Source organism: Pristiophorus japonicus, chromosome 15 (genome assembly GCF_044704955.1).
Source record: "Pristiophorus japonicus isolate sPriJap1 chromosome 15, sPriJap1.hap1, whole genome shotgun sequence".
NCBI lineage: Eukaryota > Metazoa > Chordata > Chondrichthyes > Pristiophoridae > Pristiophorus > Pristiophorus japonicus.
The window spans coordinates 154952375-154977975 of NC_091991.1; the positions used below are offsets into that span (position 1 = coordinate 154952375).

The window sequence follows — 25601 nt, forward strand, 5'->3', positions numbered from 1 at the left end:
GAGCCCTGGACACTGAGGGGCCATGAGCCCGGGTACTGAGGGGGCCCTGAGCCCGGGTACTGAGGGGGCCCTGAGCCCGGGTACTGAGGAGCCCTGAGCCCGGGTACTGAGGGGGCCCTGAGCCCGGGTACTGAGGGGCCCTGAGCCTGGGTACTGAGGGGCCCTGAGCCCGGGTACTGAGGGGCCCTGAGCCCCAGGTACTGAGGACACTGAGCCCCGGAACCTGAGTCCGGGTACTGAGGGCCCTGAGCCCCGGACACTGAGGACCATGAGCCCGGGTACTGAGGGCCTCTGAGCCCCGGATACTGAGCCCGGGTACTGAAGGGCCCTGGGTACTGAGGGGCCCTGAGCCCCAGACACTGAGCCTGGGTACGGAGGGCCCTGGGCCCGGGTACTGAGCCCGGGTACCGAGGGGCCCTGAGCCCCGGACACTGAGGGCCCTAAGACCGGGTATTGAGGGGCCCTGAGTCCGGGTACTGAGCGGCCCTGAGCCCGGGTATTGAGGGCCCTGAGCTCCAGACACTGAGCCCGGTACTGAGGGCCCCGAGCCCCGGATACTGAGCCCAGATACTGAGGGCCCTGAGCCCCGTAAACTGAGGGCCCTGAGCCACGGACACTGAGCCCGGGTACTGAGGGTCCTGAGCCCCGGACACTGAGCCCGGTACTGAGGGCCCTGAGCCCCGGACACTGAGCCCGGATACTGAGGGTCCTGAGCCCCGAACACTGAGGGTCCTGAGCCCCGGACACTGAGCCCGGGTACTGAGAGGCCCTGAGCCAGGGTACTGAGGGGCCCTGAGCCCCGGACACTGAGCCCGGGTACTGAGGGGCCCTGAGCCCCGGGCACTGAGGGGCCCTTAGCACTGGACACTGAGGGGCCCTGAGCCCTGGACACTGAGGGGCCATGAGCCCGGGTACTGAGGGGGCCCTGAGCCCGGGTACTGAGGGGGCCCTGAGCCCCGGGCACTGAGCCCGGGTATTGATGGGCCCTGAGCCCCGTGCACTGAGGGGCCCTGAGCCCTGGACACTGAGGGGCCATGAGCCCGGGTACTGAGGGGGCCCTGAGCCCGGGTACTGAGGGGCCCTGAGCCCGGGTACTGAGGGGCCCTGAGCCTGGGTACTGAGGGGCCCTGAGCCCGGGTACTGAGGGGCCCTGAGCCCCAGGTACTGAGGACACTGAGCCCCGGACCCTGAGCCCGGGTACTGAGGGCCCTGAGCCCCGGACACTGAGGACCATGAGCCCGGGTACTGAGGGCCTCTGAGCCCCGGACCCTGAGCCCGGGTACTGAGGGCCCTGAGCCCCGGACACTGAGGGCCCTAAGACCGGGTATTGAGGGGCCCTGAGCCCGGGTACTGAGCGGCCCTGAGCCCGGGTATTGAGGGCCCTGAGCTCCAGATACTGAGCCCGGTACTGAGGGCCCTGAGCCCCGTAAACTGAGGGCCCTGAGCCACGGACACTGAGCCCGGTACTGAGGGCCCTGAGCCCCGGACACTGAGCCCGGATACTGAGGGTCCTGAGCCCCGGACACTGAGGGTCCTGAGCCCAGGACACTGAGCCCGGATACTGAGGGCCCTGAGCCCCGGTCACTGAGCCCAGATACTGAGGGTCCTAAGCCCCGGACACTGAGCCCGGGTATTGAGGGGCGCTGAGCCCCGGACACTGAGCCCGGGTACTGAGGGTCCTGAGCCCCGGACACTGAGCCCGGGTACTGAGGGTCCTGAGCCCCGGACACTGAGCCCGGTACTGAGGGCCCTGAGCCCCGGACACTGAGCCCGGATACTGAGGGTCCTGAGCCCCGAACACTGAGGGTCCTGAGCCCCGGACACTGAGGGCCCTGAGCCCCGGACACTGAGGGCCCTGAGCCCCGGACACTGAGCCCAGATACTGAGGGTCCTGAGCCCCGGACACTGAGCCCGGGTATTGAGGGACCCAGAACCCCGTGCACTGAGGGGCCCAGAGCCCCAGGCACTGAGGGGCTCTGAGCACCGGACACAGAGGGCCATGAGCCCGGGTACTGAGGGGCTCTGAGCCCGGGTACTGAGGGGCCCTGAGCCCGGGTACTGAGGGGCCCTGAGCCCAGGTACTGATGGACCCGAGCCCGGGTACTGAGGGGCCAGGAGCCCGTGTACTGAGGACACTGAGCCCGGATACTGTGGGGCCCTGAGCCCGGGTACTGAGAGGCACTGAGCCCCAGACACTGAGCCAGGGTACTGAGGGGCCGCCCCGGACACTGAGCCCGGGTACTGAGGGGCCCTGAGCCCCGGACACTGAGCCCGGGTACTGAGGGGCCCTGAGCCCTGGAAACTGAGGGGCCCTGAGCCCTGGACACTGAGGGGCCATAAGCCCGGGTACTGAGGGGCCATAAGCCCGGGTACTGAGGGGGCCCTGAGCCCGGGTACTGAGGGGGCCCTGAGCCCGGGTACTGAGGGGCCCTGAGCCCTGGACACTGAGGGGCCATAAGCCCGGGTACTGAGGGACCCTGAGCCCGGGTACTGAGGGGGTCCTGAGCCCGGGTACTGAGGGGCCCTGAGCCTGGGTACTGAGGGCCCTGAGCCCCGGACACTGAGGACCATGTGCCCGGAACTGAGGGCCTCTGAGCCCCGGACACTGAGCCCGGGTACTGAAGGGCCCTGGGTACTGAGGGGCCCTGAGCCCCTGACACTGAGCCTGGGTACGGAGGGCCCTGGGCCCGGGTACCGAGGGGCCCTGAGCCCCGGACACTGAGGGGCCCTGAGCCCCAGGTACTGAGGACACTGAGCCCCGGAACCTGAGCCCGGGTACTGAGGGCCCTGAGCCCCGGACACTGAGGACCATGAGCCCGGGTACTGAGGGCCTCTGAGCCCCGGATACTGAGCCCGGGTACTGAAGGGCCCTGGGTACTGAGGGGCCCTGAGCCCCAGACACTGAGCCTGGGTACGGAGGGCCCTGGGCCCGGGTACTGAGCCCGGGTACCGAGGGGCCCTGAGCCCCGGACACTGAGGGCCCTAAGACCGGGTATTGAGGGGCCCTGAGTCCGGGTACTGAGCGGCCCTGAGCCCGGGTATTGAGGGCCCTGAGCTCCAGACACTGAGCCCGGTACTGAGGGCCCCGAGCCCCGGACACTGAGCCCAGATACTGAGGGCCCTGAGCCCCGTAAACTGAGGGCCCTGAGCCACGGACACTGAGCCCGGGTACTGAGGGTCCTGAGCCCCGGACACTGAGCCCGGTACTGAGGGCCCTGAGCCCCGGACAGAGCCCGGATACTGAGGGTCCTGAGCCCCGAACACTGAGGGTCCTGAGCCCCGGACACTGAGCCCGGGTACTGAGAGGCCCTGAGCCAGGGTACTGAGGGGCCCTGAGCCCCGGACACTGAGCCCGGGTACTGAGGGGCCCTGAGCCCCGGGCACTGAGGGGCCCTTAGCACTGGACACTGAGGGGCCCTGAGCCCTGGACACTGAGGGGCCATGAGCCCGGGTACTGAGGGGGCCCTGAGCCCGGGTACTGAGGGGGCCCTGAGCCCCGGGCACTGAGCCCGGGTATTGATGGGCCCTGAGCCCCGTGCACTGAGGGGCCCTGAGCCCTGGACACTGAGGGGCCATGAGCCCGGGTACTTAGGGGGCCCTGAGCCCGGGTACTGAGGGGCCCTGAGCCCGGGTACTGAGGGGCCCTGAGCCTGGGTACTGAGGGGCCCTGAGCCCGGGTACTGAGGGGCCCTGAGCCCCAGGTACTGAGGACACTGAGCCCCGGACCCTGAGCCCGGGTACTGAGGGCCCTGAGCCCCGGACACTGAGGACCATGAGCCCGGGTACTGAGGGCCTCTGAGCCCCGGACCCTGAGCCCGGGTACTGAGGGCCCTGAGCCCCGGACACTGAGGGCCCTAAGACCGGGTATTGAGGGGCCCTGAGCCCGGGTACTGAGCGGCCCTGAGCCCGGGTATTGAGGGCCCTGAGCTCCAGATACTGAGCCCGGTACTGAGGGCCCCGAGCCCCGGACACTGAGCCCAGATACTGAGGGCCCTGAGCCCCGTAAACTGAGGGCCCTGAGCCACGGACACTGAGCCCGGTACTGAGGGCCCTGAGCCCCGGACACTGAGCCCGGATACTGAGGGTCCTGAGCCCCGGACACTGAGGGTCCTGAGCCCAGGACACTGAGCCCGGATACTGAGGGCCCTGAGCCCCGGTCACTGAGCCCAGATACTGAGGGTCCTAAGCCCCGGACACTGAGCCCGGGTATTGAGGGGCGCTGAGCCCCGGACACTGAGCCCGGGTACTGAGGGTCCTGAGCCCCGGACACTGAGCCCGGGTACTGAGGGTCCTGAGCCCCGGACACTGAGCCCGGTACTGAGGGTCCTGAGCCCCGAACACTGAGGGCCCTGAGCCCCGGACACTGAGCCCAGATACTGAGGGTCCTGAGCCCCGGACACTGAGCCCGGGTATTGAGGGACCCAGAACCCCGTGCACTGAGGGGCCCAGAGCCCCAGGCACTGAGGGGCTCTGAGCACCGGACACAGAGGGCCATGAGCCCGGGTACTGAGGGGCTCTGAGCCCGGGTACTGAGGGGCCCTGAGCCCGGGTACTGAGGGGCCCTGAGCCCGGGTACTGAGGGGCCCTGAGCCCAGGTACTGATGGACCCGAGCCCGGGTACTGAGGGGCCAGGAGCCCGTGTACTGAGGACACTGAGCCCGGATACTGTGGGGCCCTGAGCCCGGGTACTGAGAGGCACTGAGCCCCAGACACTGAGCCAGGGTACTGAGGGGCCGCCCCGGACACTGAGCCCGGGTACTGAGGGGCCCTGAGCCCCGGACACTGAGCCCGGGTACTGAGGGGCCCTGAGCCCTGGAAACTGAGGGGCCCTGAGCCCTGGACACTGAGGGGCCATAAGCCCGGGTACTGAGGGGCCATAAGCCCGGGTACTGAGGGGGCCCTGAGCCCGGGTACTGAGGGGGCCCTGAGCCCGGGTACTGAGGGGGCCCTGAGACCTGGACACTGAGGGGCCATAAGCCCGGGTACTGAGGGGCCCTGAGCCCGGGTACTGAGGGGGTCCTGAGCCCGGGTACTGAGGGGCCCTGAGCCTGGGTACTGAGGGCCCTGAGCCCCGGACACTGAGGACCATGTGCCCGGAACTGAGGGCCTCTGAGCCCCGGACACTGAGCCCGGGTACTGAAGGGCCCTGGGTACTGAGGGGCCCTGAGCCCCTGACACTGAGCCTGGGAACGGAGGGCCCTGGGCCCGGGTACCGAGGGGCCCTGAGCCCCGGACACTGAGGGCCCTAAGATCGGGTATTGAGGGGCCCTGAGTCCCGGAAACTGAGCCCGGGTACTGAGAGGCCCTGAGCCTCGGACACTGAGCCCGGGTACTGAGAGGCCCCGAGCCTCGGACACTGAGCCCGGGTACTGAGAGGCCCTGAGCCTCGGACACTGAGCCCGGGTACTGAGAGGCCCTGAGCCCGGGTACTGAGGGGCCCTGGGCCCCGGACACTGAGCCCGGGGACTGAGAGGCCCTGAGCCTCGGACACTGAGCCCGGGTACTGAGAGGCCCTGAGCCTCGGACACTGAGCCCGGGTACTGAGAGGCCCTGGGCCCCGGACACTGAGCCCGGGTACTGAGAGGCCCTGAGCCCGGGTACTGAGGGGCCCTGAGCCCCGGACACTGAGCCCGGGTACTGAGGGGCCCTGAGCCCGGGTACTGAGGGGCCCTGAGCCCCGGACACTGAGCCTGGGTACTGAGGGGCCCTGAGCCCCGGACACTGAGCCTGGGTACTGAGGGGCCCTGAGCCTGGGTACTGAGGGGCCCTGAGCCCCGGACACTGAGCCTGGGTACTGAGGGGCCCTGAGCCCCGGACACTGAGCCTGGGTACTGAGGGGCCCTGAGCCCCGGACACTGAGCCTGGGTACTGAGGGGCCCTGAGCCCGGGTACTGAGGGGCCCTGAGCCCCGGACACTGAGCCCGGGTACTGAGGGGCCCTGTGCCCCCGGTACCGTCTCGCTCCTGGTCTCGGAGCAGCGGAAGTGGGCGGCGATTGGTTCGCGGCCGGGCGGGCGGAAGTGCGCGGTGGTTGGCCGTTGCCGCCGTTACCGGCACAAACTTCAGGCCAGCCGGGAGTGTGGGTGCAGGGGCCTGGGGCCGGTGGCCGGGGGAGCAGTGCCAGCAATGACATGGAGCGTGAGTACAGGGGACATGGCAGGGGCGGCTCACTGGGCCAGGCGAGTCGCCTGGATCCCGACCCCAGTGCCGTGTGGGCGGCGGGAAAGCCGCTAGGCCTCGGGTCCAGCCCCAGCCCCTTGTGTCAGTCTGCGGCCGGAGAGGCGCGGCCACTTGGTGGGCACCAGCTGACCAGTGAGGAGGGTGAGAGCGGGGCCTCACCCTGGGCTCTGTAACTAGGCAAATGCTGAGCTGAGCCTCCAGGGCTTCCCCGCTGTCAGCGACGCTTGTTGCGTTGCTATGCTGGTTATCGCTAGTCACACTTCAGCTCCTTGCCTTATCCCTTGGGTTGCATTGTCACAGCACGGAATTCAAGTGTTATTTTCAAAGAGTGCCAAAGTTTGAAAATCTTTTGAACTGTTTTCAGAAAAGTATATTTATGTTTGAGTCAATGACAATTATCATAAACCTCATTCAGTGGTCACTGTGTCTGAACATCTTACTTGCACTGATTTCCTTGAGTGCTATTACTTTGAATCATTCTCGTTCAGTTTCAGTATTTGTTTCAGCAAAATTTAGTTTCATATGGGATCTTGTATTTGGGGTAATCTTTTCGTATTCCGAGGGAAATTGATGCCCTCTAAAGATAGGTAACAACGTGAGTGTCAGCTGTGGCTCAGTGGGTCGCACTCCCATCTCTGAATCAGAATGGTTGTGGGTTCAAGTCCCACTCCAGGCTCTTGAGCCCAAATATCTCGGCTGACACTCCAGTGCAGTGCTGAGGGAGTGATGCACTTGTCAGAGGTGTGCTGCCTTTAGGATGAGACATTAAATCGATGCCATGTCTGCACTCTAAGGTGGATGTAAAAGATCCCATGGGATTATTTCAAGGAAAAGCAGTGGAGTTATCCCTGGTTTCTGGTCACTATTTATCCCTTCATCAACATAATAAAAAAAACAGAATATCTGGTCATTATCACATTGCTGTTTGGGAGCTTGCTGCCCACAAATTGGCCCACATCACAACAGTGACTACACTCCAAAAGTACTTCATTGGCTCAAATGCTTTGAAACATTCGGTAGTCATGGAAGATGCTATATAAATGCAAGTTTTCTTCAACAACTGCTTTTGGAGATTATTCAATTTAACTCCCATCATCTACTGCAAAACAGTCAAAATAATTGTAATTGTCAAATTTTAGCTTTTTATTAAAGAATATTTGATTTGGCAAGGAAACTTCAATTTGAACAAATTTGTTTATTTAAAACGAGCACTCAATTTTTAAGAGAATAAATGTCAATCAGCAAGTAATTGTAAAATGTACTTGCAAGTTGGATAAGTTCAGATATTTAATTTCACACCATACTCCATCAGCCTACTCTAGCGTTAGTTTGAATTTTTTTTGTTTCAAATGACTAACCAAAGTAGCTAATTTTGTAGCTGTTCCCCTTGCACAGGATCAACGTCATTTACTCTGTCATATAGGGTTACATCTATTCTTTTTCTGTGCACTCAGCATGTTAAAATTATTTCCATCCTTTGGATTTAGCTGTTTCTGATATTCCCACTAAATTATAGGTCTCCTTATCTGCCATAACAGCTGCCAGTTCCAGCATCCTATTCCTAATACTTGCATGCTGCATCTTGTAGATTTGCCTTCCTTCATGTCCCTCAGCATCTGCCTTATCTTGGTCTTCAGTACATGTGTGCCGGTCTGGATTTGTGCAACCCTACCCAATGGTTGACTAGCTTCTACCCTGCAATCCATTTAGTCTCGGATCTTTCCTTTCTCTCATCTGCACGACCGCCCCACCCCAATCTATTTAGTGTAAATGACCTTCGATTGTTGTCTCTATGTTTCTTACGTCTCTTGGCTCCTATTTGGTTTATCCTTCTCGCGTCTCCTTTAAAATCCTCATTCTCTACTGTCCCACCAATCCCCATTCTGAGTTTCTCTCTGATAGCCTCCCTCCTTTCCTCCCTCAGCCTCTGCACTGAATGACTTATCATCCTCAGTGATTTCAATGTCAAATCACCTTGCCCTTTCCTCTGATTTCATATTCTTCTATCCTCTAAAACTTTTCCTCCATATAAACTCTCCTAGGCATACTTACAGCCAGTCCCTCAACCTTATCCCAATACGGGATAATCAAGGGGCTATAGGGAGGTAGGAACTTAATACAATCACTAGGGATATAGATAAGCTAAGTGAGTGGGCAAACATTTGGCAGATGGAGTATAATGTAGGAAAATGTGAGGTTTTCCACTTTGGCAGAAAGAAAAGAAAAGCAAATTACAATTTTTCTCCATTTAAATTATAAAGTGCTTCAGTACAGAGGGACGTGGGGGTCCTTGTGCATGAAACACAAAAAGTTAGTATGCAGGTACAGCAATAATCAGGAAGGCGAATGGAATGTTGGCCTTTATTGCAAGGGGGATAGAGTATAAAAGCAGAGAAGTCCTGTTACAACTGTACAGGATATTGGTGAGGCCACACCTGGAGTACTGCGTGCAGTTTTGGTCTTCATATTTAAGGAAGGATATACTTGCATTGGAAGCTGTTCAGAGAAGGTTTGCTGGATTAATTCCGGAGATGAGGGGATTGAGTAGGTTGGGCCTATACTCATTGGCGTTCAGAAGAATGAGGGGTGATCTTATCGAAACATATAAGATAATGAGAGGGCTCGACAAGTTGGATACAGAGTGGATATTTCCCTTCATGGGGAAACTAAAACTACGGGGCACAGTCTCAGAATAAGGGGCCGCCCATTTAAAGCTGAGATGAGAAGGAATTTCTTCTCTTAGGGTTGTAAATCTGTGGAATTCTCTGCCCCAGAGAGTTGAGGAGGCTGGGTCATTGAATATATTTAAGGCGGAGATGGACACATTTTTGAGTGAGTAAAGGGTTATGGGAAGCGGGCAGGGAAGTGGAGCTGAGTCCATGATCAGATCAGCCATGATCTTAAATGACGGAGTAGGCTCGAGGGGTCAACTGTCCTACTCGTGCTCCTATTTCTTGTGTTCTTATGTGGCCTCTCTACTCTTATGGTCTTGATCACAGACAAGACAATCTCTGAATATTTCCATGTATTCCTCGACCATTCACGTCTCTACCACCCCTTCCAACTCCCCTTCATTTTGCATCTGCCCCTGAAAAAACACTTTCCCTCCCCCCTCCCCCGCCCTGCCTCACCAAGTCAATTACAACTGTACTTTTAAACTCTTAACTCTCTCCTATTTCTGCAGCTATCAATTTGTTCAACCATTCCCTCACCTCCACCTTTCATGTCCTTGTCCCCCATAAACCTTGACTCTCGGCTATCCTAATTCTTCCCCCAGAAGTCCAAAAGGTGCAGACGTGAGTTTGTCTGGCACACAACACATTTAGCCATCCATCACCAGATCTGGCAGGACTGCATCAAACGCTATCGGGTCTGTCTTCTCTGTTAAAACGACACACTATTCCCAGGATCGTCCTGGAGAACAAAGGTGATCATTGGTTTATTTTCTTCACTACCAACCATCTCCTTAAATCCTTCTCTCTTGCTCTCTGCATCTTTACCTCTAACAGGTAAGACGAGCTCATGGACTTCTTTGTCACTAAGATTGAGACCATCCATTCAACTGTCTCTGTTGTCTCCCCTTGCCCCTTGCACACCAAACCAAGCTTCTCCCTACCATAGCACTGATTTGTGTTCTTCTCTGGTATCTCTCCCATCTCCCCTTATGCTTTCTCCAAGCTCATCTTGTCTTTGAGATCCACTTCCTGCTCACTTGACCCCATTCCCACTGAACTGCTACCTACTTTTAAGTCTGAAAAAGTCGATACCCATCGAGTGCAGAGAAGTACTCAATTGGTCCTGTGCTGGGAAAAATTTACAGGGCTATGGGGAGTAGGACTATTTGGATAGCTCTTTCAAAGAGCCGGCTCAAGTACAATGGGCCAAATAGCTGCCTTTGATGCTGTATCATTCTACAATTCTACCTGGCTTCCAATGTAAATGGCTCCCTTTCCTCAGGTACTATTCACCCCCTTTCAAAATAGTCGCCTTGACCCACTTCTCAAAAAACCCATCCTCGACCCATCTGTCCTTTAAAACTACTGCCATTTCCATCTTTCTTTCGTCTCCGAAGTCCTCGAATGTATTGTCACCTCCAATATCCGTGCCCATCTTTCCCACAACTCCATATTTAATCTCTTCAATCAGGTTTCCAGCACTGCCACAGCATCAAAATGATTCTAATCAAATAGAATTGTAGAATGATACAGCACAGAAAAAGGCTATTTGGTCCATTGTACTTGTGCCAGCTCTTTGAAAGAGCTATCCAAATAGTCCCACTCCCCATAGCCCTGTAAATTTTCCCAGCACAGGACCAATTGAGTACTACTTACATTCGATGGGTATCAACTTTTTCAGACTTGAGTAGGTAGCAGTTCAGTGGAAATGGGGTCAAGTGAGCAGGAAGTGGATCTCAAAGACACCATGGTCTCTTTCTTTTCCTTATTCTCCTTGATTTCTTTGCAGCTTTTGATGCTATTTTATACCATCCTCCTCCAGCGCCTTTCCTCCATTGCCCAGCTTTATGTGGTTGCCTTCACTTGGTTCCACAGTATCTATCAAATTGTAGGCAGAGTATCTCCAACAATGGCTCCTATTCCTGTCCCCACATTGATAACCTCTGGAGTCCTCTAAGGATCGACCTCGGCAGCCTCTTTTGCTTCATCTACATGGTGACATCATCCAAAGATATAGGGCCTGAAATTGCGGTCGGAGGCTTCCTGCGAGCGATGCCTCCGACCTGCAAGGAATCTACAAACCTGCCTGATGGTCCCAAAGGTTCGGACACTTGCGCTCCTGGGACTCTATGCATAGAGCTGCGTAGAGGCTTGTGTATCCCAGAGGCACACGCGGTTCGCAAGCGCCCCATAGATCACATGGGCTTGCCCAACTAATGAAAGAAGGGGGATGCCCATTCATACTTATGGGGATTCCATATGTTCAGAACCCCTGCAAGTATGAATGGGAATACCCTCAAAAATACACATACACCTAAAATATATATTTTTAAATCACATTTAAAATTAATCAATATGGCATTTAATTAAACATTTGAAACAAAAAATTAATATTTTCAAAAATAAATGTACATATTTTAAAGTGTCCAAATACTCACTGTTGTTGGCCCCCAGCACAAAGTCTGTTCTGTTGCCCTTGATTCCATCCCATTCCCTGGCCACTGTCTCCAGTTGAACCAGAGGATTCACAACCTCTGCATCTTATTCAACCCCGAGCTGAGCTTCTGACCAGTTAATCCTCTCCATCACAAAGAACGCCTACTTCTACCTCTATAACATCGCCTGTCTCATCTCATCTGCTGAAACTTTCATCCATGCCTTTGTGACCTCCAGACACAACTATTCCATTGCTTCCTGGCTGGCCTTCCATCTTGCTCCCTTTGTGAACTTTAACTCACCCAAAACTTGGCTGTCCATATCCTATCTTGCATCATCTCGCTCATCACTCCTGTCCTTGCTAACCTACATTGGCACCTGGTCCCCCAACACCTCCAATTTAAAATACTCACCCTAGTGTTTAAATCCCTTGATGGCTTTGCCTCTCACTGTTTAACTAAGCTCCTCCAGCCCCATAACCCTGCAAGGACTCTTTGTTCTTCTGACTGTAGCCTTTTGTGCACCCCTCCCTTCGCCCCTTCATTGATGGCCATGTTTTCAGCCGCCAAGGCCACGTGCTCTGGAGTCTGCTCCCTAAACCCTTTCGCCGCTCCACTTTGCTTTCGTCCTTGAAATGCACACTTTGATGTTTAACCTGCTGCTCCTGAAGTGACCTGTTGGTCAGTGTAAACAACAGGATCTGCCTGAATCCATGAGTTTTGTAATTTTCATTATTCGCACAACATGGCTGGATGCTCAGGAAGCAGGAAATTCTTGCATTTATTTGTTTGTGTTACTGCAAACATTAGAATGAGAGAGAGAGGGAAGGGGATCTAGAAATGGAAGGCCACAGATCCTAGACCAGTAGAATATTTCAACTCCAACATTGTCATTTAATTTCTTAGGCTTGTATTTTTGAAATGTTTGCCTGTTGCTAGTAATTTGTATGCCCCTATTTTTATTCTAAATAAAACCATTATTATTTTCTGACTATAGTCAATGCATTATCTCTAATGATGCATTACATTTTTTTTCTCCAAAGGACACTGTTTAAGAGGGCACTCTGACCAAGTGAAAACAGATAAGGGCAGGTCAAAGGAATGGAGTGAGGTAAGATTAAAATATTCCTAAGGAAGTAGTTTGTCCTCTAACTGTGTCAAGGTTTGGATGATTCATGGAGTTTTATTGTTTGTGTTAATGTCACCTTCAGGACAAGTTATTAGCTATATTTTGCTTTAAGATTGGGTCGAAAACATTTTCTTTCTTCCAAGCAAAATGACAGCTCATCTAAATTGAAGGCAAAACAGGTGACTGAATGAAGACCTATACTTTAAGATTGTGAGAGCATTTACCTGAACAACATTTTGCTACTTATTGAAATGCTGACAGCTAAAACCAGCACATTTGGAAGTTGTGTGTTTTTTTTTACTCTAAAGGATATATAAAAGCTGAATGTTAGTCTGTGTTTGCTGTCCATCCCTCGAATTGATTGTTTCCTATTTCTCTGGTGTGAGTGGTTTACTCTTGTGTTTCTTTCTGTCTCTTGCAGATGCTGTAATTACCAAAGCCATCATGTGTAAAGTGGCTCCTTTATATTTCAATCTTCTATAATAAAAACAGAAAATGCTGGAAAGACTCAGCAGGTCAGGCAGCATCTGTGGAGAGAGAAACCTTTCATCAGAAGTAGAAGAAGTTAGAGATTTAACAGTTTATAAGCAAGTACAGAAGCAGCGAAAGGGAGGGGGAAAGGAGAGAACAAAAGGGAAAAGTCTATGATAGGGTAGAGGGCAGGAGTGATTACATGACAAAAGGGATGATGGTGCAAAACAGGGACCATAAAGAAACAAAAGATGGGTCCAGAGGAGGTATAAATGACAACAACAGAACTACTACCAGCATCTGCTGTCTGAGAAAACTGTGATTTATGTTCTGAAGTTGTTGAACTCGGGCTGGAAGGTTGTAAAGTGTCTCATCGAAAGGTGAGATGCTGTTCCTTCAGCTTGCATTGTGAGATTCATTGAAACAATGTTGGAGGCTGAGGCCAGAGTAGGATGGAGGATTAAAGTGGCAAGAGACCAGAACCTCAGGGTCACGCTGGCGAACTGAACTCCGCAAAGCAATCACCCAATCTGTGTTTGGTGTCCCCAATGTAGAGGAGATTGTGAACAGTGAATACAGTATACCAAGTTGAAAAAAATACAAGTAAATCGCTGTTTCAACTAGGAGAGTTTAGAGCCCTGGACAAGTGTTGCATCTCCTGCGGGCAATAGGGGTGATGGAATAGTGGACCAGGGTGTCGGGGAGGGAACGGTCACTTTGGAATGCTGAAAGGGGAGGGGAAGATGTATTTGGTGGTGGCATTGGGCTTGAGGTGGCGGAAATGGCGGAGGATGATTTGTTGAGTGTGGAGGCTGGTGGGGTAGTTGTGGTTCTGGGAGGCAGGGGAAGGAGTGAGGGTAGAAGTGCGGGAAATGGGATGGACACTATCAAGGACCCTGTCAACCACAGTGGAGGGGAATCCTCGGTTCAGGAAAAAGGAAGACTATCAGAAGCACTAAGGTGGATTGTCAGAATAGATGAGATGCAAAAATGGGAGAATGGAATCGAGTCCTTCCAGAAAGCGGGGTGGGATGAAGTGTAATCAAGGTAGCTGTGGGAGTCAGTGGTCTTATAGTAGATATTGATGGACAGCCTAGTGCCAAATTATGAAAGGATAGCAGTACTGTCTTCCTTGAGTACATGCTGTGCAAATAGCTTTTTAAAAACTCCTGTACTATATGAATTATGTATTTTTCTGTGTAATTAACCTTATTTCAATCTTCGATCTGCATGGTGGTTCTTTACTGAGTGGGTTCCTGTAATTATGCAATATTTAGTACCTTTTTATAATAAAGATAAGAGAGCACCATTGGTATGTATTTGCCTTTGACGATAAGCTTCATTGTAACGTTCCAGTTTGGGTTTATTTTGCAGATAAATAGATTTTTTTTCCCCTTCATACTCACAGAACACATTCTAGGGCATAACTCTGCATGTTAACCTTAAATGGGCGAAATGCACACACAAACCTAGATTTTTGTCTAGAAACATGGTCACTATTAATTACGGTATAATGGTCCATGATCCAATGACAATGTTATCTTAAGCACATATCAAAGCATGCATTTTTAAATGACCTGAATTGCCTTTTCAGCATTTTGCATTATCATTTTCAAAATGGGAGGAGGATGCATCTTGTTTTGTGTTTATCATGTAAGGAGTTTCCAGACTCTTTCAGATGACCGAGCCAGGTGGCATTTTGTCAAGTATATCTGTCAGGGTCTGACATTTTGAAAATGTGTAAAGGTATTTCTAAATCATATTTAAATCTACTGTTTGTTTGTAAAATTATTGACTCGCTGAACACCAGATTATGAAAGGAAAGCAGAACTGCCTACCTTGAGTATATCTTTTTAAAAACTCCTGTTCTATGTGAATTCTGCATGTATCTGTATAATTAACCTCAACACTCCTATACACAGTACTTCTACATAGATACATCATTAGTTTAGTTTGAACCATGCTGGCTCTGTTCTTGATTGTCCATATAGCTTATTTTATTAATTTTATTTTCTATTCAACCCAACAAGTATTAAGTGTTCTTCCTGGGTGCTGTAAACATCTTATGTATGCTTCTTACTTTTTATGTAAGTTTGACCACAGCACATAACTGGTTTAGCCATCCATCTGCAGATCTGGCTAGACCACATCAAGCAATATCGGGTCTCGCCCTCCTCCGTGAAAAGCACCACTTCTTTCCTCCACTATTAATCGTCTCCTTCAACTTCTCTCACCTGCCCCCTTCCATTCTGAACCCTAAGAACAAGTTCTAAGAGCTCATGGACTTCACTATAAAGATTGAGACTACCTGTTCACCTGCCTCTGATGCTTACATCCCTTCCTAGCTCCCACCTGTTTTACCCCAAACCTACTTCTCTCCCTCCAGTTTATTTCCATTCATTCTGAATACTCTCTCTGAGTTCGTCTCATCCATGGGATCCACCTCCTGCTCCCTTGATCCCATTTCCACTAAAGTTTCCTTCCTGGCCCCCATGTTAGCTGACATTGTAAATTGTTCCCTCTCCTCACCACTATCTCCCTCCCGTTCAAAACTGCAATCATCACCCATCTCCTCTTTTTAAAAAAAAAACCTATACTTGGCCAATGTTCCCCCTAATTTTTGGGGTTGTACGGTCCCTTCAACGGGCTGTGCAGCCCATTTCAAATTTCACGGAGCTTAACAGGAACGTTGCTCTTGAACCCACTCTTCTTGCAAAGTGCTACCCCATCTCCAATTTCCTCTTCCTCTCAAGTCCTTGAATGTGGTGTCATCTCCCAAATCCATTTCCACAACTGTTTGGATCTCTGCAATTGGGATTCTATCCCAGCCACATCACTGCAATGGGCCTGCCAAAGTCACAAATGATATCCTCTGTGACTGTAACCATAGTGCATTATCCTGTCTTGTAGCTATGTAAATGCAAGATGTTGTTGAAAGTATGATTCCAGGACTGTTTGAGCAATTGCTTAGAACGACAACAATTAAAAGGAACTGCCAAATCCTCTTGGATTAACCACTTGATTTATGTTAGGCACGTGTTGTATAAGCACCTTCCTACACTCATTCTGGCCCCCACACTGACCACCACACCAACAAAAGAAAATACTAGCGCCCCTTGTTTTGCTGATGCAGTTGAATCCCTTTACAAGTACAATCATATCAATGAAACTTAATTTGTTAGTGTGCTCCTCACACAGGCAGCACATGATCAAAATGTACAGTGCTTCAGAAATATGTATTTCTAAGAACAGAAGAAAATTTATTCCCAACCTGTTGCTCAATGAAGTCTTATTTATTTTGTAGGTGATTAGTGCGAACCGAGCTGACCAAAATGTTTTAATGGACTTTGACAAAAAACATGATCAATATTTGATACTACTTCAGTGCAGGAACAGGTAATGTAGGTGTTTTTCAACCTGACCTTTTTTTCCCTGAAGTGCATTAGATATCTAAAATTAAATTGTTGAATGCTGAAGATAAGCCATTTTCACTGAGGTCATGTCAGTTTTTAACAGACAAGCTAACTTTAGTAGTGAAATTGATGTGCTATGTCTTTAATCAGGCTGCTATCCCCCATTTCACAGTTCACTATAACTGCTATTTGATCATGCTTAATGCATTTTGTGAAACAATTCTGTTCGCAATAATTTCTTGCAACACGTCTTGATTACATTTGGCTGTATTGGTTGTAAATATGGCACTATTGGTTCTGCCTAAGTACAAGGGAAGGGAACAACTGTTTAGTGTTGTAATATTTGGAGTGTGAGACAGCCCCACAGTCAATTTTAAGTGTAGAATTCAGGCAGTCTGAATGCTCTCTTATATTTTGTCAGGTCTGCTCCGTACCGGCAGACCCTACATTTAGTAGCACCGCGTGGCAGCGGGTTCTTTGCTGTCAAAAAAAATAAGCACTTTCCCACCCGACCCGCTACCGATCGCGCCCACTGACCCCTCCCCCCCCCCCCCGGTATAATTCCCATCTCTGTGTCGCATGTGGATTATTCCTTACCTTGATAATTAATGGAATAATTATCTTTACTTTGGGGAGAAGGGTAAGAATAAAAATGAAAATTCTATTCATATATTTGTTGACCGTCATGTAGATATTCTCCGGCAGCCCTAAAATTCGGGTTACCATCCCTCACAGGAAGTGAAGTGCAATGTCGTGCGCTAAACTTATTAGGGTGATGTCTAGGGAACTATGTGGGCGGGATTGGCAGCGCTACATGCCTTCTCCGCGTAGGGCTGACGTGTTTCAACGCTCCTCCCCTTCCATTAGGGGAAGGATGAGGGGTGATCTTATAGAAACATTTAAAATAATGAAAGGGATAAACAAGATAGAGGCAGAGAGGTTGTTTCCACTGGTCGGAGAGACTAGAACTAGGGGGCACAGCCTCAAAATACGGGGGAGCCAATTTAAAGCCGAGTTGAGAAGGAATTTCTTCTCCCAGAGGGTTGTGAATCTGTGGAATTCTCTGCCCAAGGAAGCAGTTGAGGCTAGCTCATTGAATGTATTCAAATCACAGATAGATAAGATTTTTAACCATTAAGGGTTATGGGGAACGGGCCGGTAAATGGAGCTGAGCCCACGGTCAGATCAGCCATGATCTTGTTGAATGGCGGAGCAGGCTCGAGGGGCTAGATGGCCTACTCCTGTTTCTAATTCTTATGTTCTTATGCACATTAAAGGGGAGGGCCGCTGTGAACTCTGCAGGCCCTTTGATAGCCTCCACTGGGCCACCAGGGCTGCTGGTAATGTTAATTCCTGGATTCTTTTACTTCAATCTGGTTCAGTAAAATTACTGAGTCGAATACCTCTTGTGCTTTGAACAAAGCAGTCTTTATTACCGGCCAGTAAGACCTATCAGACAGAAGATATACTCTCTGGATAGAGCGTACACACTCCCTACGGATAGGTGAAGTTACATCGTAAAGCGTTAACAGTTATACAGTTTTGAAATCAGATAACAAAATACAAATGGATTGACAGTCTAACTCAGCCACTCATTAGTCAATCTATATGAGATGTTCTTCTTGAAAGCTCAAGTATTGCCTCCAAATGTTTCAATCTAATGGTGTGACTATTTACTGAGACCTTGCAATTCTGCAGATGTATTTCATGTTACAATTATATATTATTGGCAGGATTAGTGACTTGAAACCTTGAGACAGACTGTTAGCTATGCTGATGTTGCACTATTTGCAATCTGACATTCTCCCAGCTATTCTTCCATGGCTTATACATCTTCATATATCCCGTTTACTTTACTGTCCTTAATTCCATATATTCCGTTCAGATATCCACATCCCCCCTTTTATCATTCTATGATAACATTTAGGATCATTCTATGAGTATTGCATTGTTGAGTAGTTCTCTAGTTTGTTGGATCATAACCCAGGAACCCTTGACCACAAGAGGGTCTGCTAACCTTGTCATTGCTTTACAGCAGAGGTTAAGGCAACCAACAATCAAACAGCAGGTAATTATTATGATGAGAACAATTGCCCCATGTATTAGATAGGATCTCCAAGATCCACCCAGAAACCAATCAAACCTGCTAAGTTCTTTTGCTGGTGTGGATAACTTTTTCACCTCCCTCCTTATGTGATCGGCAAGGTGGGTTATGTTTTCTGAACTATCAGGAATGTAAGTGCAACATTCAGATCCTATCAGGGCACACGTTCCCCCTTTCTCAGCTAACAGGTAATCGAGGGCCATTCGGTTTTGTAATGCTACGGTCCTTATCGCTACCATTTCAGCTGTGATGCCCTCCAGAGCCTCAGCAGTGCGGTTAGCTACCTGTTCCAATATCGTTTCTTTGAATCCATCTAACAGTCTCAGTTAGGGTCAGGGGAACGGTGCGCAAAGGAATTCCCCCTTTGGAATGTATAGGGATATGTGAACACACCCAGCATCTAGTGAAGTGCCCTTTTTCCGCATAAACGTAAGACATATACAAAAAGGTGTTTACATGGAGCTCTCGCCTTTGTCTTCCTTCCCGTGCACCAAAACTGTCATATATCAACACTATTATGCAGACAGTAGCATACAGACACAGTCTCATCTTATAAATAGTCCAATTATTTAGCTGATAAAAAGAGTTCTGTTTTCACGTTTCCCTTCAGGTCTCCGTCAGTGTATTTGGCTGTCTGACAGGTAAGAGTTCAAACTGATCCTCCTTCAACTGCCTTGTTCAGCTATAGGGAGGAGGAGATCTGGAACAGAAACAGGAATTAGACTAACCAGCAAAATTTGTTTAAATGGTGATGAGCTTGCAGTGGTGCAGGTGAACCCAGGCACTTTTCCCCTCAACCTTGGCTGCAGTGGGGGTAGTGAGTGACACCTAAAAAGGCCCCTCCTATTGTGGCTCTAATCCCTTCCGAATCCATACTTCCCTGGTGCCACGAGGGACAATTCGGGTAAAACTGGGAGGTCGAGGTGAGCATCTTGAACCTGGTTGTGAACTAGTCGCAGAGCCTGAGTCAGAGAAAGAACATAGGTGGTCATCAGTCTAGCTGAGATCTCATATCTAGGAACAATTTCCCTCATTAACACCTTAACTGTCTGAGTCTTATTGTCCAGGTTAGGGTAGGCTTCAATCCATCTGCTAAACACATCTACTATTACTAACACATATCTGTAACACTGAACTTTTTGCAACTCAATGTAGTCCAACTGAAATGTCTCAAAGGGACCTTCGGGTAGGGGCGTTTTACCCCAATCACAGGGGACTCCCTTCCCTGGAATATGTTGCTGGCCAACCAGGCAACGACTACTGATGTTCTGGGTGAGCGCCTGGAGTTTAGGGTGCCACCAAGTAGCCAAAAGCGTATCACTTGTTGCCCTTGCTCCACAATGAGTAGCAAAATGCAGACATTCTATAACCCATGAAGCCAACTCGTCAGACATGCAAGTCTGTTCCGCGGGAGTGGTCCAGAGTTTAGAAACATTGTCATAAGTACATGCATAATATTTCCACAACAGTTTATCTTTTTCAGGAGCGTCCCCCTGTGCTTTTATAACATCTTGGATGGTTGGCATTGGTTTTTCCGAGGCTAAGTTATCCTTCGCAGGATTTTTAGTCTGACTCATAATTTTGGGCACTACCATCTGTTGGTCACGAGAGGCCTGTTTGGCCTCTTGGTCAGGACAACGATTCCCTATATCAACCAGAGAATTTCCGGTAGTATGGGCGGTACATTTGACAATGGCAATGCATTTGGGGAACATGAGGGCTTGCAACAAATCAGATACTAACTGTTTGAGATATCTCATTCCCCTGTGAGGTTAGGAATCCCCTATTTTTCCATAATTGTCCGAAATCATGCGCCACCCCAAAGGCATACCTAGAGTCGGTATAGATATTGACTTTGAGATCTTTGGCCAAGATACAGGCTTGGGTGAGGGCGAATAGTTCAGCTTGTTGAGCAGAATAGGTGGTTTCAAAGCAGCAGATTCCAAGACCTGATTCTCCTGGTTTACTATGGCGTATCCTGAGATTTGTGTATCTTCTGGATTAATAGAAGTACTTCCGTCAACAAACATAAACAATCATGACTGGGTTCTTCCTCATCTTGGGGTGGCTCAGTAAGAATACAGTCTGGATCTTCCATCAACTAAATCTTCCCTGACTGATGTGGCCTCTTAAATTAAAGATAAGCAATCATGACTGGGTTCTTCCTCATCTTGGGGTGGCTCAGTAAGAAAACAGGCCGGATTAATTGCAGTACAGTGCCGAAAAGTCAGTTTAGGATTGCCTGTGATTTCAGTGGGTTCTGTCAGATAGAGGGCCAGTCCACATTGCCCTGCACTGGGATCTCAATTAATGGGAGTATAACCCACTTGGAAAGGGGTCCTCTGCCCACACATGAGGATCCACATAGTCAGGTATGTCCGAGCCAGTATGATGCCGTAGAGTTGTTAATACTTTCTCGGGGTCCCCATTAAATTGGACTGTTCGGCCATGTTTTACGATTTGCACATCCCGGCTGGTAGGGTCAGCCTCATCTATGGCCTTGCGTACCATAACTCCCAAATCTTTAGCATGGTGAGGGGCTAATACTTCACGAGCAATATGCGGTGCCATTGTTAGGGGCTGTTTCCACAGATTCTTATCCACTTCCACAAAATCTGCCTCTCTTTCCAGTCCAGTCACTCTAGCCCTTAATAGAATTCCCTTCACTTCCCCTTCGTGATCCTGATATTCTTTCCACTGGGATCGTATGCCAGGGTCACGTGATAGGGTGCCTGCGGCAGGTCCAGAGACCACCACTGAGGGGTTCTAGTGGTATAATACTGCCGCTTAAGGGTTTCCTGTTTTACAATAATCTCCATACTCCAAATGCAACTGGAATTTGCAAAGGAGGTCTCTAGCCATCAAGTTACAGTCCAGATTGGTTGTGATAACAACTCGATGTTCCACCGATTCTTCCTGGTAACCCATTTTAACCGGTTCTGACACTGGGAATGTCGAGATTTGTCCCAGGAATCCTGAAAGTTCCTGTGTTTCAGTAGAGGCAGGGAGTTTAAGCTTTGATTGTACAGAAGACATGAAGGCTCCCGTATCTATCAAAAAGGGTTGCCACTCATTCAGAATGGGTTGTCGTCCGGGGAGGATCCCTGCACAATTAAGCTGCGTAGTCAATCGGGGGACAATTGACCAAAGGGGTTGTTCTGGGAGAAGTTAGTGTAAGATCCTCCTCTTCCCCCTTGCCCCCCTCCTCTTCCTCCTCTTCCTTTTCCATGCTGACGGTAGGGGCAATTTTTATTCCAATGTCCTTCCTGCCCACAATTAAAACAGTCAATTCCTCTTACCCAGTCCCGGCCTCTTCCCATACCATGCCGGGGACAATAGGGAGGTTTATTAGCAGGGCTCGGGCCGTTTGGTTGTTTAGTATAACCGTATCCTTGCTTATCCATCCAATCCTGTATGCCACACTACGGTTCTATTGATCCTTCCTCCCGAGATGGCTCTTCCTTTCTAGTCACGTATTCAGTCTTGACCCGGGTTGGGGGCGCACCTCCCCCCTCCCCTTTCTTTTTCTGCCAATAATATCTAACTGCCCTTTCCATCTGTCCGGATAGCGTGAGCAATCAAATAGTTGTTTGAAGATCACAGACATCTATAGAGAGGTGGTCTGCAGCTTGTTGTGCATCAGGGTTTGGCATTGGTCTGACGGGGAATTGGTGTCGGGACTTTGGGATCTTGGAAATCATTTCTAGGCCGGAGGATGTTTCAGAGCTGTCTGACTGCTTGACAGTTCTGCGTCTCGATCGGCGGGGGTGTTTGCTATGTCTTTCACAACTTGGACTGGTAGGTTGACTAGAAGATTTACGGGACTGTTTGTGATGTTGAGATATAGTTCTGCCCTTTCAAGTGTGAGATCTGGTCCTTTCGGCTATATTGCCTGTGAACTGGGGATCCGAATCGCTATCAGAGGATGAGGAGTCAGTTTGGGTTTGTTGCTTTGGTGATATGTGGTTGTTCCTAACTCTTTTTACCGGAGTGTTAGGTGGAGGGTGTTGGGAAGAGGACTGGAGCAAGAGGCCAGGGGGTGCAGGAGGCGCCGTTGGGCGCTGAGTCAGTGGCCACTCATCAATTTCATCATCAGCCTCGGTTAACACAAAGCCAGCCATTTTAACTTGTAGTTGATCAATACCTTTCTCAGAGGTCCCAGAGGATCTCTTAGCAAGTTTCTCGTGCGCACATTCATTCTTTTTTTTTTAAGACGTCTACAGTTTTAACATGTGTTCTCTCTGTCAATGCAAGTCCTAATTTAATAGCATTTGTTTGCCAACTCGATAGAAGTGATGCATCTTTTAATTTCTGACAATAATGTCGCCAGGTTGCAATTACATTTTTTTATCCCCTTTTCCTCATCCCCTTCTCCAAATTAATCCCTGTGCTTTTTTTTTTACCTCTACGCTTCTAGTGTGACCTAGAGGCCACTGGTCATCCCCTAATAATTTGTTCAGGGCTCCTGATAATTTTCTAAAGTCTTCAGCTCTTTCAGGGAATTCCTCACATAGCTTTTGTAGCGGATTATCCGCCTCCGTGGTTTTATCCAACTGATTACCCATTTTCACACTGCCCCTCGTATTACTGTGTCGCTACGCGTTCGTGTCGTCATGCAATTTAAACAAACTTAAAAATAGACACAGACTTTACAGAACTAACACTGACTTTAACTAACTCCAAATAACCAAACTTTACTAATGCTAACACTTACCCGCGTCGCCGCGCGGTTCGCGTCGCCGCGCGATTTCAATACTAAACTACCACGTCGCCTCGCAGTTCACGTCGCCGCGCAATCCGCGTTGCCTCGCAGTTCACGTCGCCGCGCAATCCGCGTCGACCCGTGGCTCGCGTCGCCGCGCGAGTTAAGATACTTTAAACTTTAAAAGATAAACAAGGACTTCTAACACTTACCCGCGTCGCCGCGCGGTTCGCGTCGCCGCGCGATTTCAATACTTAAAACTTTACTTAAAACTCTAAACACTTTAAAACTTACAGACTTACTGCCATTAGCACTGACTTTCGCGATTCGCGTTGCTGCGCCTCTGCGTCCCTACGCGTCGGCGTCACTGCGCGTCTACGTCACTGCGCGTTGACGTCACTGCGCGTTCGCTTCACTGCGCGTTTACGTCACTGCGCGTTCGCTTCGGCCCTACCTTCCGAGTTGCTGCGGGGGTTTTTTTTTAATTCAATCAGAGCCTAGACGGGCCAAGTGATATACAAGGTCGACGTCGTACCTGAGTTGAACACCTATCTTCTATTTAAATCCCCATTTTATTCCCTGTGAGCCTAATTTTCTAATGAGCCTCAATTAATTTCTTTTAGTCTCCAAATTTCCCTATCCTTTCGCGTTACTGCGCAGTTTAAATTCAATCAGTCAATGAAAGCCCTAATTTAATGGAGTTTTTCTGTCAATTGGACAGGAGTGATTTTATATTTTTCATAATTTAAAATCTCAGAACATTTTTTTCTTTCAGCACCTATTTAGTACGCTACTTTTTTTTATAACTAGAGAGAAGTCTGGCACGTAGGCTATGGACTGCTTTTCGTTATCTCAATTGTTCCAGCCTCAAGGTCGTGTTATTTAATATATTTTTTTTTTAAATCCTTTTGAATCCATCTCAGTTGTTTTGCTGTGCCTTCTCTGAATGTTTTCTTTCAACAAGTTTTTCTTTTTTTTTTAACCACCGGGACCATGTAATTTTTTTCTTTTTTTTTAACAAACCTATCCTTTGGGCATTTCCTGGCTCCGTAACTTATCATCCGAATATACGTAATTCAATAAGGTTCACACTCTTAAACTTCCCACATACAGGACAACACTACGAAGGGTTAAAACAAACTTTCATTCTGTTTGAGATAAAACAAACCACAACTCCCCGGCTTTTTTTTACAGTAAAAGTCACAGAAGCATTTCTCATTTAAACAGACATTCACAAGAATCTCTTTTCTTTCCTATTAATTTTTTTTGGATCCATGATTGATCATCTATCCCTATCTAGCTCTAACTATCTTTCCCTTTCCAAGTCGCCGCTTGGTTTGCGTCATCGCGCAATTTCCCTATCTCTATCCCTATTCTAAGTTTGAAAGGTATTCACCAGATTGTCCTGGATCTCGTTCAGACACTACCTGAGAACCAGCGAGTGGCTAAACTTTCCTCAGACTTTTGAAACCGGGGGAAACTGGAGCAGTATTGAAATCATACTCACTCCAGTGGCCATTTTCCCCTCGTCTCGTCCAAGGCTAGTCTGGCTCTTAATTCGCAAGTTTTCGGCAGTCGTCCGTTGAGATCCCTCTTCTGACACCAAATGTTAATTCCTGGATTCTTTTACTTCAATCTGGTTCAGTAAAATTACTGAGTCGAATACCTCTTGTGCTTTGAACAAAGCAGTCTTTATTACCGGCCAGTAAGACCTATCAGACAGAAGATATACTCTCTGGATAGAGCATACACACTCCCTACGGATAGGTGAAGTTACATCGTAAAGCGTTAACAGTTATACAGTTTTGAAATCAGATAACAAAATACAAATGGATTGACAATCTAACTCAGCCACTCATTAGTCAATCTATATGAGATGTTCTTCTTGAAAGCTCAAGTATTGCCTCCAAATGTTTCAATCTAATGGTGTGACTATTTACTGAGACCTTGCAATTCTGCAGATGTATTTCATGTTACAATTATATATTATTGGCAGGATTAGTGACTTGAAACCTTGAGACAGACTGTTAGCTATGCTGATGTTGCACTATTTGCAATCTGACATTCTCCCAGCTATTCTTCCATGGCTTATACATCTTCATATATCCCATTTACTTTACTGTCCTTAATTCCATATATTCCGTTCAGATATCCACAGTGCCATGGCCACAGCCCGGCACCCAAACGGAGTGCTGGGCTGCACGATGGCGGCCCGGACCACGTGACAGCAAAGAAGAATGGGCCGACCAGTGAGTCGGCCGAAGGAAAAAAATGATGGTGCAGCGCACCTCCCCTTTAATTTCCGCCCTGAAGTGGAAGTTGGCCCGGTTCTCCACCCGCGAGGCTGGCTAGGCAATCTCTGTTGCGGGGAGGAAAGGGATTGCAGCGAGGCGCAAAGAGGTTGCCGCGCACGGCGATAACATCATCCCCAGAGGCACGGCGGTCCGGGGCGCGACTAGCAGGGCATGGCGCTACTGTATTCACGTCTCTGCT

The 25601-nt window shown here is 49.8% G+C and overlaps 1 protein-coding gene across 3 annotated transcripts in view; it reads left to right on the top strand.

The window, feature by feature from the left end:
* The first annotated feature begins 6010 nt into the window (after positions 1-6010).
* Positions 6011-25601, top strand: part of LOC139281152 (katanin-interacting protein) — a 144726-nt gene continuing 125135 nt past the window's right edge. For 2 of the 3 annotated variants that reach the window (XM_070901149.1, XM_070901150.1), the window contains exons 1-3: positions 6011-6137; positions 12333-12400; positions 16194-16285. In XM_070901149.1, the coding sequence (XP_070757250.1) occupies positions 6131-6137; positions 12333-12400; positions 16194-16285 (167 nt within the window). In that variant the 5' untranslated portion in view covers positions 6011-6130. Of the gene's footprint in view, positions 6138-12332; positions 12401-12839; positions 12934-16193; positions 16286-25601 lie in introns of those variants that run through there. The other variant, XM_070901151.1, reaches the window with a different exon arrangement.